Source organism: Callithrix jacchus, chromosome 19 (assembly GCF_049354715.1).
Source record: "Callithrix jacchus isolate 240 chromosome 19, calJac240_pri, whole genome shotgun sequence".
Lineage (NCBI taxonomy): Eukaryota > Metazoa > Chordata > Mammalia > Primates > Cebidae > Callithrix > Callithrix jacchus.
In genome coordinates this window covers 7,829,972-7,845,871 of record NC_133520.1, presented here as the reverse complement: position 1 = coordinate 7,845,871, position 15,900 = coordinate 7,829,972, and the positions used below count along the sequence as shown (strand labels likewise).

At 45.3% G+C, this 15,900-nt stretch overlaps 1 protein-coding gene across 1 annotated transcript in view; it reads left to right on the top strand.

Annotated features, from left to right (window-relative positions):
* MTARC2 (mitochondrial amidoxime reducing component 2) overlaps window positions 1-15,900 on the top strand; it is a 31,876-nt gene that overhangs the window by 12,154 nt on the left and 3,822 nt on the right. Inside the window, exons 3-6 of the mRNA XM_078356480.1 lie at window positions 1,367-1,529; window positions 2,529-2,669; window positions 14,682-14,743; window positions 14,831-14,902. Of these exons, the coding sequence (XP_078212606.1) occupies window positions 1,367-1,529; window positions 2,529-2,669; window positions 14,682-14,743; window positions 14,831-14,902 (438 nt within the window). The remainder of the gene's footprint in view (window positions 1-1,366; window positions 1,530-2,528; window positions 2,670-14,681; window positions 14,744-14,830; window positions 14,903-15,900) is intronic.

The window sequence follows — 15,900 nt, the reverse complement described above, 5'->3', positions numbered from 1 at the left end:
ATACAGTAAGTGATCAATAGGATAAAAGCCGGGTGTGGTAGCTCACGCCTGTAATCTTAGCACTTTGGGAGGCCACGGTGGGCAGATCACCTTAAATTGGGAGTTTGAGACCACCCTGACCAACAAGGAGAAGTCCTGTCTCTACTAAAAATACAAAATTAGCTGCATGTGGTGGTGCATGCCTGTAATCCCAGCGACTCAGGAGGCTGAGGCAGGAGAATCACTTGAACCAGGGAGGTGGAGGTTGCAGTGAGCCGAAATCATGCCATTGCACTCCAGCCTGGGCAGCAAGAGTGAAACTCTGTCTCAGTAAATATATGTATATCTAATTTATATTATATATATTAACCATTTAAACATTTTTATATTATTCTTTTTATTTGCGAACATGAATATTATTTTACTTGTGTAATTTTAACCTAATATGTATTATATATTTTATTTATTTATATTTTTAATATATTGCATTTATTTTATATATATTTGTACATATTATTTATATATATTAGGATAAAATTACGTAAGTAAAATAATACACATATGTGTTCATGAATAAAAAGAATAGTAATACAAAAATGTTTAAATGGGTAATGGTGGATATCAAACCACATGGCATTTAGATCCCATTCCATACTTTTAAAAGCATAATCATTTTGTTTTAAATATCAATGTCTAGAATTCAATGGAAATTATCTTTCAGAACAAATTAAACTTATGATGAAAAAGTTGACCTGTCAACTTACAGTTCTGTGAAGCTTTTAAAAACTCCTCTAGTGGAATTAAAGCAAGAAAACCTTGAGGGCCGCCGTGTTATCTAAAGTTATCTGTTCCCACCAAGGGGCATAAGTAGGTACCATATTATTATCTCTAATTTACAACTGGAGACAGGTCAGAGGAGTTAAATGATTTGCTTATGGTCACGGAACTAGAGGATGGCAGAGTTCCAATTTGACCTGGGTCTGTTGGATTCTAAGCTCAGGGTGCATCGGCCACAGGGCAGCCCCTCTCCTCTTGTGAAAGTGCCCTAAATCCCTGCTACTCAAAGCATGGTTCATGGACCAGCAGCTTAGGCATCCAGAAGCTTGTTGGGAACACAGAATCTCAGACTCCAACTCAGACCTACTGAACCAGAGTCTACATTCAGACAAGATCCTGGAGGCTTTGTGCGTACATTAGGGTTTGGGTAGCTCTTCCCCAGCCACATTCTACTCCTATGTCCTGTGCTTCTGCCCAGCTTTGACCCAAGGACCACTTAACAGCCCTCTGGGATCGTCAGGTCCCAACAGTCCAGCTGTCCATCTTTGACACCATCCCTCAGTGTATTGATATAAGTAAGTAACCTGGTGTTCTTTTGTGACCTTTCCAGAATATTTGGCCTTGACATTAAAGGCAGAGACTGTGGCAATGAGGCAGCTCAGTGGTTCACCAACTTCTTGAAAACAGAAGCGTACAGATTGGTTCAATTTGAGACAAACATGAAGGGAAGAACATCAAAAAAACTTCTAGCTCCTATTAATTGGAATTACCAGGTGAGCTTACAGAGATTCACCTTCACTCCTACTAGTTACCCTTCTCTTTCTGGCTTCCTTCCTGGCCAGCAAAGAGCCTCTCTGGGAACCTCAGTTAAGAAAATGTGATAATGGCCTCGGTGAGTGATAATTAGGGCACAACCTGGTAGGCAGAGGTATTGGGGGATGGAGAAGAAAGTGGATACGGAAGATGCCTCAAGACTGGGATCTCTAGGGTGTATGGAGGATTAAATATGGGAGATATTGTGCAGCGGGGAGCCAGGGGTGACTGCCAGGCAGATGAGATGAAAGAGAAAACTGGTTGGAGAAACAAAAGTGAGAAGTTTGTTTGGGACTAAATCCAAGTTTCCTGGAATTACAGAAGCGGACTTAGTTCTGACCCTCCCGTCACAATCTATGAGGTGTGCTTATTTCAGGGGCTGGCAAGCTGCCTCCCCTAAGGAAAACTGCCCTCTGGGCCAAAGACCAAAGTCTTTGATTCTGCCATGAGTTAACGCTTAAAATACAAAGACCTCAGGGAGTTTCTCTCCATAGCCCCTAATTTACAAGCTCCTTGAGGGCAGGGTTTTTTATCTGCTTTCTTTACTGTGGTTTCCTACCAGAACAGTGCCTGGTAGGTGTTCAATCAATGCCTGTCGAGCGAATGGTGTTGTTGAGGAAATTATTACTGGAGTATAGCTGATTGGCAGCAGGACCCCGCTGTTTGAGGATGATGTGGAAAGGGGTCACTGCTGGAGTGGGAGTGGGGACCCAGGAAGAGGAAGCCTGGTGGGTGATATTGGCCCAGAGCCGGCCCTGGCTGCAGCCCTGTCCCTGTGTATGGGTGGGAACTGCTTCAGCTCCTGGTCACTTGCAAGCCTGAAGTCTCTCCTTCCCAAACACTGCTCCCCTCTTCGGCACTGAAGTGTGGGTTGGCTTCTGGACGTTACTTAGCTTTGCAGTTGGTCTAAGCCATTTTGTGGAGTGGTGGGGACCTGACTTTCTTGTGTTCTTGGCAAGGTGGCTTACCCAGACTACAGTCCCCTCCTGGTCATGACGGATGCCTCGCTGGTAGATTTGAATACCAGGATGGAGAAAAAAGTAAAAATGGAGAATTTCAGGCCAAATATCGTGGTGACGGGCTGCGATGCTTTTGAAGAGGTAAGCGACCCACAGCTTTTGTGCATTGTGCTAAGATGTGCTGCTCGCGGTGCTAAGGGAACTCTGCTCTAGCCAGCGCCAACTCAGATCCACCAAGGTCAATAGCAGGGAAACTGCTTCCTTAAATGCACCTTAACCTTGTGGAGTCCTTCACTCATTGCTGCTGCCATCAACTCACTGGCCTCAGGGGGGCGTTGCTCTCACCCTTTAATGCTTGAGCCCCAATGCAAACAGTTAAAACTCGAAATTGTAGCAAATCTGAGGTTGGAATGTGTAATCACAGCTCAGAGATAGCCGAGGGAAGGAAGATCAAGAGAATCGCCATTTTCCCTTCTCCATCACTCAGCAGTGCTCTCGAAGATTTGAGACTTTTAGAAGCCCCATGCCCCAAGTGGAGGCCAAGAGGACACAGGCAGTCTGTCCTGGAGACATACCATGCTGTGGCCTGAGTTCTCTCCCAGGGCACCCACATGCCCTTTTGTGATTGACACCAGAAATGTCCCCCCTTTTCAAGGACATACCTTTGTGGTCTTAAGGGAAGACTACATTAGAACCCAGAAGAAACCCTGAACTCTACACGAAATACGTATGGCTGCATACTGCTTGGTAATGAGAAGCATTAGCTGTCACATTAAGCCTGAGGGGTGACCTAAACTTTCTGAGCAGTGGGAGTAACAATGACGAATATCATTTATTGAGTGTTTACTGCGAGCTAGGCATTGAGCTAAATAATCACTTCAGAGAAATGACTTTATTTGATCTTTGCAATAGTCCTGTGACGTTCGTGTTAATGTCTCCTTTTTATAAGGAAAATGAAGCTCAGAGGTGTTGTACACTTTGCCTGGCAGAGAAGTGGTGGTGCTGGTATTGGAACACATGACTTGTAACTCCAGCATCTGCAGAGCTGGGGAGACAGTTCCAATTTAGAGATCCAAAGTCGTTCACTGTGGGAGGAGAGGCTCTTAAACACCCTTTCAATTCTTTGCTTCCCTGAATGACTGCACTTCCTTTTGTGTGAGTAAAATATGCCCTATTTTTTTTTTTTTGTGATGAAGCCTCGCTGTATCACCCAGGCTGGAGTGCAGTGGCGCAATCTGGGCTCACTACAACCGCCGCCTCCTGGGTTCATGTGATTCTCCTGCCTCAGCCTCCGGAGTAGATGGGACTACAGGCACGCACCACCACACTTGGCTAATTTCTATATTTTCAGTAGAGGTAGGATTTCTCCATGTTGGCCAGGCCATTCTCGAATTCCTGACCTCTGGTGAGCTACCTGCCTCAGCCTCCCAAAGTGCTCAGATTATAGGCATGAGCCACTGTGCCCGGCCCCTAGTTTGTTGATAAACATTGTTCGTTAGGATAAAACTTTGCACAGAGCCTAGTATAAATTATCATACATGTAGGCACTTCATATTATTTGATAATTTGAAAAATAGCAGCAAGGCTCAGTGGCTCATGCCCTTAGTCCCAGCACTTTTGGAGGCTGAGGCAGGAGGATTGCTTGAGCTCAGGAGTTTGAGACCAGCCTGGATAACATGGCAAAACCCCAACTCTGTTAAAAAAAAATATATATAAAAATTTGCCAGCTATGGTGGTGCATGCCTGTAGTCCCAGCTACTTGGGAGGCTGAGGTGGGAGGATGGTTTGAGCCTGGGAGGCAGAGATTGTGCCACTGTACTCCAGCCTGGGTGACAGAGAGAGACCCTGTCTCATTAAAAAAAAAAAAGAAAAGAGAAATAGCAATTGATACAGAAGTTGTCTACTTGATGATGTTATCTTGTCATTTGTGATCTATTTGAATTCCTCTGTGCCTTTGTTACTTTTTAAAAACCAGTCATCTGTTGTGGGCCAGGCATGGTGTGTAGGAACCTGGACACAGATGAAAAGATCTAGATCCCGCCCTTTAGAATGTTTCAATGTGAGAGGCATGGCCAGGGAACAACGAAGCCCAGCATCAGAAGTGCTTTAATGTACACATTTAGAAGGTACCAGAGATGTGTAGAAGTAGAACTGCCTAAATCTGCCTGGAGAAGGGAAGCCTGGGCAGGGGAGGGGTCAGGTCCAGCTCCCGGGAAGCCTGGGCAGGGGAGGGGTCAGGTCCAGCTCCCGGGAAGCAATGCTGTTCATCATGTACTTGTGTGGACTGTGTACCAGGGGAGGGGTCAGGTCCAGCTCCTGGGAAGCCTGGGCAGGGAAGGGGTCAGGTCCAGCTCCCGGGAAGCCTGGGCAGGGGAGGGGTCAGGTCCAGCTCCCGGGAAGCCTGGGCAGGGGAGGGGTCAGGTCCAGCTCCTGGGAAGCCTGGGCAGGGGAGGGGTCAGGTCCAGCTCCCCAGAAGCCTGGGTAGGGGAGGGGTCAGGTCCAGCTCCCGGGAAGCAATGCTGTTCATCATGTACTTGTGTGGACTATGTACCAGGGGAGGGGTCAGGTCCAGCTCCCGGGAAGCCTGGGCAGGGAAGGGGTCAGGTCCAGCTCCCGGGAAGCCTGGGCAGGGAAGGGGTCAGGTCCAGCTCCCGGGAAGCCTGGGCAGGGGAGGGGTCAGGTCCAGCTCCCGGGAAGCCTGGGCAGGGGAGGGGTCAGGTCCAGCTCCTGGGAAGCCTGGGCAGGGGAGGGGTCAGGTCCAGCTCCCGGGAAGCCTGGGCAGGGGAGGGGTCAGGTCCAGCTCCCGGGAAGCCTGGGCAGGGGAGGGGTCAGGTCCAGCTCCCGGGAAGCAATGCTGTTCATCATGTACTTGTGTGGACTGTGTACCAGGGTCAATGGAGGGTCATTATGGGTAAAGGGGACCGGTGGGTGGGAGGCCTAGAAGCATGAGAGGCCATGAATGAAAGGGTGCTTGGGAGTATTTTTGAATCACATGAGGGTCAAGGAGAAATGTCAGGGAAGCTGGACTGGAGCTGGCTAGAGGCCATCACATCAAGGAGTTTGGATTTTATACTATGGATATTGATGAGCTGGTAAAGATTCTGAGTAAGGAAGTAATTATGATTTGCATTCTTCCCACAAATATCTGCTGAACGCCTGTGCAGTGTGCCAGGCACATATTCTGGCAACTCTCTTGAACAATCACTGAAAGGCAGGGAAGCCTGAGACAGAAATATCAAGGCAAGGCCCAATCACAAGAGAGTCTTTTTTTTTTTCTTTTTTCTTTTTTGAGACAAGGTCTCACCCGTTACCCAGACTGGAATACAGTGGTGCGATCACAGCTCACTGCAGCCTTGAACTCCCCAGCTCAGGTGACCTTAGCCTCCCAATCTCCTGAGTAGCTGGGACTACAGGCGTATGCCATCATGCCTGGCTAAATTCTGTATTTTTTGTAGAGACAGGGTCTCCCTGTCTTAAACTCCAGGCTTGTCTTAAACTCCTGGACTCTGCCTGCCTTGACTTCCCAAAGTGCTGGGATTATAGCATGAGCCACCTCACGTAGCTAAGAGTCTTTTAAGTGCAGATTAGCAGGACTTACCTGAAACCTACATGAGCACTGTGACAAAGCCTGTACCTCTGTGCTGGCAGCATCATCCCAGGTGAATCTCCTGCCCACAGTGTCTGCAGAAGCACTGAGTTAGGGGAGTGCAGGGACCATGGGGGTCAGAGATGATCAGAGGTGACACGAGGGTGGGGTTGGGAGGGCCATGGAGAGTGCTAGAGAGGAAGAGGCTCCAGTGTGCTTAGGAGACTGGTTTCTTGAGGGAAGGAACTAGATTTTTCTCTCTAAGAATGAATCTAGACTTGGTAGGACCTGAAGTTTATACAATTTGGGGGACCTTTAGGAAAAAAAAAAAAGGTAACAAAAATAAAATTAGGTTAGGTTCAGGGACTTGAAAGGTTCTGTGTAAAGAAGGGGCCTGAGGCTCAAGCCTCACGGGCTTCCCAGTAAACCCGCCTGCTTCCCGGTTCTAGTTTCCCACGTTGTCTAGTAGGGTGCAAATGACATCGGATTCATTAAATGCTTGCTAAACACCAAATGAAGTGAATGCTCTGTGTTAAGAATGTATGTTACTAAAGCTTGTGGTGGAAATTAGTTCTTGGGTAGAAATTCGTCTGTGAAGCAGCCGTTCCTCCGCAGGAGTCCTGTCATTCATCCATGATTTTCTGAGAAACTTGCTTTTAGGGAACAAAATTTTTCTTGAGTTGTCTCCACTAAAGAACAGATTATTTTGGTATCAACTTTAAGATTTTGTGCCAAGAAAATAAGAAAAAAAGACACATTTGTCCTCGGCTGATACATTTTTGCTGTCCTGTAACTTGCCAACCCATAATTTTTGCTCTCCTGTAACTTGTCAAACTGAACCTAAGGCTAATGTAAATCTCATGTTGCTTTCCTAGGCGGTGAGAGCGGATTCTTCTTCTTTTTTTAAATAATAAACTGAAAATAAGAATACAAAAAAAAGGCCGGGTGTGGCCCAGAACTCTGGGAGGCCAAAGTGGGCGGGTCGTGTGAGTCGAGGAGTTTGAGGCCAGCTTGGGCAACCTGGTGAAACCCCATCTCTTAAATAAATAAATAAATAGTGAAAATAAGCTGTTAAATAAATCTGTGCTCCCAAGTCCATTTGTCATTTTATTCCTGCACAGTGATGGACTTACAGAAATAGAAATAAGGTAGATGCTCTAAGCTTGTTGGAACAGTCCTCTGGCCATCCACATTGGAAAAAAATCCTTCCTACTGCGAGGCCGAGGCGGGTGGATCACGAGGTCAAGAGATCGAGACCATCCTGGTCAAAATGGTGAAGCCCCGTCTCTACTAAAAATACAAAAAGTTAGCTGGGCATGGTGGCGCGTGTCTGTAATCCCAGCCACACAGGAGGCTGAGGCAGGAGAATTGCCTGAACCCAGGAGGCGGAGGTTGCGGTGAGCCGAGATTGCGCCATTGCACTCCAGCCTGGGTAACGAGGGAAACTCCGTCTCAAAAAAAAAAGAAAAAAAAAAATCCTTCCTACTAAATGATGCTAATGTTGCTGATTTATTCTTCCTTAAATCGGAAGCCCAGTAGTTACAGGGCTAATGCATTAACTGTCTGCCTGGTACCATCACAAAACCGTAACTCTTTAATTAGTAGGACTCTGTTAAATATTAATGTAATATGATAGAACCCATAAATATTTACCAGACCAATTAATCATTAAAAAATAGCAAACCTCAGGATGAAATTCAGGCCATCATTTATTGCAAAAACACCGCGCGATGGGAGAATGTATTGTGTAACGTTTATACTTTTTGTGGCCTAAAGTATTTTGTACTTTTTCCATGTAGCTCAGAATATTAAGCAATTTTTAAAAGGCTACTTCCTTGGGTCAGTGTGATGTGCTTGAGTTCTGGGAATGCAGCACAATGCAGTTTAAAAATAATACAGTCGACCCATGCTTCCTGCCTCTGTAGTCAGCCATGGTGGGGTCAGTGTTTACTGAGTTTTGCTCACTGTTCTGATGAGCTAAACTCGATATTTTTAATGGAATGTCTTGTTTGTGTCAGTCCTCACTCCGCCTTATGAAAGAACTGTGGAGAAGCTTGCAGAAAACTCTTGGTGTTTTATCTTTTTCACTCAGGAAGTGCTTCTCCAGGAAATGTCCAGAGAGGGAGATTTTGAAGCTGGACAGCTGTGCTTGGACTCTGAGCATCACCACTTACTGGCTGTGTGGATTGGGAAAGGATAGGGTCCCAGTCCTATCCTTTCCAGCTGCTGAGAAACAAAGTTTTTATAAATCACGATCACTAGATTTTCAGTCCCCAGAACCTGGGTTTGGATGGGTTAGGATTTGAGATAGTACATCTCTTTTCTGGTGTAAGAACAGCGGTCTCTACCAGGCTTCAGGGATTTCTTGAACTAGCAATAATGATGACATCTATGAAAATGACACCAAGCATCATGGCTACGGCCATTGAACACTTACCAGGCTACAGGCAGCGTGCCAAACACTTTACATGCATTATCTCATTTAATTCTAGTTCCCTTTGAGACTGTGGGTCACAACCCATTATTGGGTTCTGACATCCGTGTAGCGGGTCCTGACCAACACTTTTTAAAAAAAGAATAGGATGCAATAAAAGATATTGGAGTAAACTATATGTAGAAGGGTTAGGAATTGTCTTGCACAACTTGTGCTTGTTATATGTGACATGTACACATGAGAGAGTATTAGGAAACTGTGTAAAATGTAATTTTTACCGCGGGTCATGGTGGAAAATGATAGCCATTGAGGCCGGTAGTGTTTTGATTCTTCTTTTTCAGATGAGGAAACTGAGACTCAGAGAAAGTGAGTAACTTGCTCTTGAGGCTGCAGAGCCAGCATGTGGCCAAGTGAGGACTTGCAGTCTGGCTGGCTGTCAAAAGTCCATGAATATCAGCCATGTACACAACTCTGATGCCTTGTTAAAGCCGTTTTCAGGTCATCTGACAAACCTGTATTGGGCCCCAGTCACTGTGGGTGGGCTGGAGGTCATCGGTGTCAAGGGCTGCCCTCTGAAAGAAGCAGGACAATTGTGCTCAGTAAAAAATGGAGAGGAAGAACAGGCATTAGCTTTGGCATAATGAAGATTACCCTGAATTTCATGTTCATTAACTCTGTCAGAAGCAAGCTGAAAGCATCTGAACGTCATTTTTCTTTGTCCTTCTTAAGCTACACCCACTGTCCAAGCAGTCCCATTGAAATGCACCTGGTACCTTGGTTGGAAATGCGGAGATTGCTCACCTTCTGCGACGCTCTTGCTGGGAACTCACTCCAGAGCTGCTCCTATTCCTTGATTAAGCAAAGCCCAAATGATTAAAAGAGGAGGCTAGGGATCAGGAGCGGGTGGAGTAGGAGTACAATCATGTTGCTGAAGAATTTGCCAGCAGACCTCCTTTATTTAAGGAGGCAAACCTATCCGAGACTCTTGCTGGAGTCCCCTCACAATATATGCATGTCAGAAGCTTCCCACATGAGAACGGAGACCTCCTTTATTTAAGGAGGTCTCCTTCTACATTTGCTTTTTTGATTACACCTGTGTCATTTGAAATATTTCCCAGAGGGACTTTTAGGGATTGGGCAAGAGGGAGTGGAAGATGGCACACCCAGGTACTCCAGGGCTTTTTAGCTTCTTTCATAAGTAGGAGAAGGAGGAGATGCTTCTCCCGGGTTCCTTTCACACAGCCTCACACGGATTTCTTCATCACTACACCCTGTGAGTAAGTGAGACACCCCTGGAAAGCCTGCAGCTAGGGTGGTCAGCAGAAGACGGAGTAAGAGGAGATCAGCAGTGAGATCTACCCGGGACGGGGGGTTCCACTCACTACACTGCACATTGGACTACCGGACAACCTTAAACAACGCTGGTGGCCTGTGGTGGCCTGTGGTGGCCTGTGGCTCACGCCTGTAATCCCAGCACTTTAGGAGGCCGAGGCGAACCGATCACCTGATGTCGGGAGTTCCTTGTTTCTTTCAGTTTGAAACCTCCATGGTTTTATCCCTGCACTCTAAGTAAATGTCACTGGGGCCTAGATTTCGGCAGACTGTAGAAAGGTTGATTACCAGCAGGGGCGCACTAAGCATCTCGAGCTGATTCTGTGTTTAGGGAAGACCCTGCAATCTTTTTCTGTACTTATTTTCTTATTTCCAACTTTTACTTTAGGTTCAGGGTTACAGGTGGAGGTTTTTTATATTGGTAAATTGTGTATTGCTGGGAGTTTGGTGTAGAGATTATTTTGATAGCCAGGTAATGAGCATAGTACCTGCCAGTGTTTCGATCCTCACCCTCTTCCTACCCTCCACCCTCAAAAGACCCCCGTCTGTTGTTCGTTTCTTCGTATCCATGTGTATTCATTATTTAGCCTCCACTTTTAAGCGAGAGCATGTGGTATTTGGTTTTCTTTTCCTGCAGTAATTCTCTTAGAATAATGCCTCCAACTCTATGTTGCTGCAAAGGACATAACCTTGTTTTTATTACGGCTGCACAGTATTCCATGGTTTATGCATACCACATTTTCTTTATCCAGTCCACTGTTGATAGGTATCTAGGTTAACGCCATGTCATTGCTGTTGTGAATAGTGCTGTGAGGAACATATGCATGCATGTGTCTTTGTGGCAGAATGATTTATATTCCTTTGGGTATATTCCCAGTAATGGGACTGCTGGGTTGAATAATGGTTCTATTTTAAGTTCTTTGAGAAATCTCCAGAATGCGTTTCATGGTGGTGGAACCAATTTACATTCCCACCAACATTATATAAATGTTCCCTTTTCGCCACAGCCTCACCAGCACCTGTTATTTTTTTTACTTTTTAGTAATAGCCATTCTGACTGGTGTGAGATGGCCGCTCACTGTGGTTTTGATTTGCGTTGCCCTAGTGATCAGTAATATTGAACATTTTTCATATGCTTGGTGGTCACATCTGTCTTCCTTTGAGAAGACACTGGAACTTGCCGAATAGTGTATTTCGCTGTTATGAATGTCTAGTAGAATATAATGAAAATTTTAATTTCATGCATTATTAAATTTATTTTAATGGTTTAAAATTATTGCTTTTAATAACTGAGTTAAGTTGCATTTAAACTTAATTAGCATAGTATTTTTTTTACTGCAAATAATGCTTTACACCAAAATATTGATAGTGATCAGATTAGTGTGAGAACATACGTGATTATATGTAGTGATTAATATTTTAGGAAGTAACTAGAGCTGGCATTTTGGGGTGCTGCAGACGATTCTTACCAATCCAGACAATTTTCTAAACCAGACCTTGCAGTTGTCTAACAGTGAGAATAGATGACTAACTGAATTTGTCAGACTCCCTGCTTTCTATCATAAAAACGACGCAGAATTGACGCAGTTACGTGGCTTGGAAATCTTAAATTCATCAGCACTCATTAAAAAAAAAAAATTGAATGGAAGATACTTGGAGAGGCTGGGTCCGTTCAGCACAGGGCAGCTGGGTCGGCTCCCATTTCTGTGTCCGCAGCGCCCTCGTGTGGTAAAATGCGCCCAGTTTTCCTGGCTGCCTTTCAGGCCAGGGGTCCCATTGGTCCTCACCTCCCAGTACAGGAGCTGCTGTCCTGGGTCACACCCCATCGGAGATCACCATCTGCCAGGAGGCTAGATCCCCGCTCCGGTTGTTTTGTAGTTTTGCGCAGTAAGTTACTGACTGGTAGTGCTGGTAGTAAGTCCTGAGTAGGACATGGTGATTCCATTCCTTACCCATGATGTGTACACGCAGTTATCCTCACCCGGCTGCTTGGAAGGTGGTGTTTATTTCCACAAAGCAGCAGTTTCCTAGAGGATGGTTTAGAACCCAGCGCATCCACGGAGACCTCCTTACTTCAGTCTGTAGCTGTGGTCATGCCCAGTAGGAGATTTCTGAGTTTCGAAGACCCGGTTAGGTACAGGAAAACCTTTTGCATTTGCTGAAGCACCACAAGGCTGGGGAGGGGGTTGGGGAGAGGCTGGCTTACTGCTGGAGGAGGACAAGACATGGCCTGGTCATCAGCGCAGAGGGGGAAACGTTATGGGGTTAGTCCTTACCCCGTACCCTGCTCTGCCTCCTGCAGAGACTCCAGATCTCTCATGCCAACCAGGTGAGTAGGAATACATTTCTTTGTTTCCTAACTCGTGAAGATTTTTTTATCCAAATTCCTTAGACTCACACAGTGTATGTTGTTGATTTACAGAGGCAGTAGTGAGGCCCCATACCCCAATGCCTCCCACCTTGAGACCTGGGCAGAGGATTGCCCTGGGAAATTCAAACCTTAAATCAGTAGGTATCAGCAGAGACAGGCATGGTGGCTTAAAGATGAAGAACACAGATGGCCTCCCTATTCATGGAGAGGCCCGCAACCTTTATGTGACTCTACATACACCTGCTCCTGTGTGCGGATGCCTCTTGACTTACCATGGGGTTACCTCCCAATAAACACAGCACAAAGTCAAAAAGTTGTCATCTGTCTGGATATATGTATTAGTCTGTTCTCACATTGCTATAAAGAAATACATGAGACTGGATAGTTTATAAAGAAAAGAGATTTAGACCAGGCATGGTGGCTCACGCCTATAATCTCAGTAGTTTGGGAGGCCAAGGTGGGCAAATCACCTGAGGTCAGGAATTCACGACCAGCATGGCCAACATGGTGAAACCCTATCTGTACTAAAAATGTGAAAATAAGCTGGGTGTGGTGGCATGTGCCTGTAATCCCAGCCACTCTGGAGGCTGAGGCCGGATGATCACTTGAACCTGGGAGGTGGAGGTTGTGGTTGCAGTGAGCCGAGATGGTGCCACTGCACTCCAGCCTGGGCAACAGAGTGAGACTCTGTCTCAAAAAAAAAAAAGAAAAAAAAAGAAAAGAAAAGAAGTTTAATTGGCTCATGGTTCTGCAGGCTGTATGGGATGTGCAGTGGCTTCTGCTTCTGGGGAGGCCTCAGGAAGCTTCCAATCCAACTTCCTACATGGCAGGAGCAGGAGCAGAAAAGTGAAAGGGAAGTGCCAGACACTTTTAAGCAACCAGATCTGACGAGAACTCACTCACTATCCCGAGAACAGCACCAAGGTAATGGTGCTAAACCATTCATGAAAGATCCACCCCCATGATTCAATTCCCTGCGCCAGGCCCCACCTCCAACAGTGGGGATTACAATCCGGCATGAGATTTGTGGGGACACAGACCCAAACCGTAGCATGTATCATATTATATATGTAGATGTAATATTGAAGGAGCTAAGATCACATGGCCCCAGAATGTGCTGCTCCAGCACACTGACTTTTTTGAGTTAAGGACACTTGAAAAACAGCAGGTGCCAGAAAATCATGCTGCCCTTCCTTCTGTTTCTTAAAAGCAGGAGATGAAATTCCTGTGTGAAAGATGTCTTCCAATACCAGGAGAAAAGTGTCATGCTTATCATCAAGGACAAAAAGTTGAGGCTGAGGGAAATCTGTACAAACCCTGTTAAACCAACCCTCCCCTTCCCTGCCACTCTCTACCCAGTTAAGTACCCCAGGCCTGCCACATCTCTGCCCAATTCTGTATATAAATGTAAGCGTTCAACTCTAATCGCACCTTCATTTTGCTGTGGAGTTTCCTATGCCATGTAAAAGTAGATTAAATAAATATGTATGCATTTTTCCTGTTGATCTAACTTATGTCAATTTAATTCTCAGGCCTAGCTGAAAAACCCTAAGAGGGTGAGGTGATATTTTGCTTCCCAATAATATAATCCATATAACCACCATATATATGTGTGTGTGTGTGTGTGTGTAAAAACAAATCATATTATATATAATACAATCTATACATCCCTCATATATGTTTCTGTATATGCATGTGTGCATATATAAATCTGTATATATATGGTTAAAAGCTGGGTGGTTCAAAGTCCTACCTTCAGAATCAGAAAGATTTCAAACCCAGCTGCCCTACATCCTCCTGATGTGACCTTGGGACAATTTTGTATCTCTCTAGTCCTCCATTTCTTTGGGTAAAATGGGGCTCTTGCTAGTGCCTCCCTCAAAGTTGTGAGGATTGAGTGCAGCCGTTTGGCAAGCGCTGGTGGCACCCATGTTCAAGGGTGGGAAGGCACAGTGTGGTGGTGGGATCGGGACTGCGTTAGGCTGCCTGTCTGTGAATGTGTGAATCATGACCGCCTTCTCTTGGGTGATGTCCCCATTCTTCAACGAACCCTCAGGTTGCAGCTTGGCTTCCATCTCCACTTAGCTATGAGGAAAGCGTGGGCTTGTCTGGCAAGTTACACATTTTTCATTGTATATCTACACATTGGCCTCCCTGTTAATTTATGACTCATATGCCAAACTGCACCCTAGAGAGGATCTGTCATCCCTGAGATGATGGAATTGGGTTTTGAGACAGGGCATCAAGAGGTGGACCTGAACTTGCCAGCATGCTGCCTCCCTTTGGGTCCTTTGGGAGATATTTCTTGGTGTCACTTTGTGCTGCATTCTTCTGCCGTAATAATTTCATACTTGCTATGAGTCAAAGAATAAATGAGCTCAAAGACTAATGAAGCCTCCATTTAAAAGATAACTTTCTCCTTTCTCCTAGGATACCTGGGATGAGCTCCTAATTGGTAGTGTAGAAGTGAAAAGGGTAATGGCGTGCTCCAGGTAAGGACCTTGCTAGACCCCAGGACGGCAGTGCAGCCCACCCATGGGTTCCTAACCACCACCTAACCCTTGGTTATTGCCTCACAGGTGTATTTTGACTACGGTGGACCCAGACAGTGGAATCATAGACAGGAAAGAGCCACTGGACACCCTGAAGAGGTACAATGCCAAACTGGCCAGTGTATTGTAAATATTGTCTCCACCCCAGAACTACCTATGGGTTTAGGTGGTATGTCTGCTTTAAGGAAGACACAAGCTTTCTCTCCAGAGAAACTTCCACTCTGTCTTCGAACCGATTTGTGTCAATTGGTTAATGAGAGCACTGTTCTTCCTCTCTTTTTCTGGATGGATTCTCTAGTGGTTTGGATAAACCTTTTTTTATTTTTTTAATTTTTTTTTTGAGAGGAGTCTCACTCTCTCCCCTAGTCTGGAGTGCAGTGGCATGATCTTGGCTCACTGCAACCTCCACTTTCTCAGTTCAAGCAATTCTCCTGCCCTGGCCTCCTGAGTAGCTGGGACTACAGGTGTGTGCCACCATGCCTGGCTGATTACTGTATTTTTAGTAGAGACAGGGTTTCACCATGTTGGACAGGCTGGTCTCGAACTCCTGGCCTCAATGATTTGCCTGCCTCGGCCTCCCAACAGTCTGAGATTACAGGCATGAGCCACCACTCCCAGCCTTGATAAACTTTGAATTGCATTATACTACATTTTGAAATTTTAATATCTCTCGTATCAATTTTTAATAATATTTATATATGCCTTTCCAAATTTAGGCCTCAAACACTTTATTTAATCATGTTTATTGCAACTCAAATTCCTTTATTAGAATTGATATCAAGGAATATGAGAATAATTGAAATTACATAATAAAATATTAGAAAAAAGTGAAGGCAGTGAGTTGTTAGAGTTGGTTTACCCAGAAGCTTCTTATATGCTATACATTTCTCTTTTGTTTTGTTGTTTAAAGAAATGTGGCTGACTTTAGTTCCCAGCGTAGGGAGTGTTTTTAGGCAGAACGTTCTTTGGAGCTGTCTTCCAGTTTGATTCTCTCCTCCATTTTGTGGTTTGTTTCCAATGGGTTTAGCTGAGAGAAGAGGTTATTTCATGACGCCCCCAGACTTGCAAATCTATTTTGTTTCTGGTTTTTAAGATGT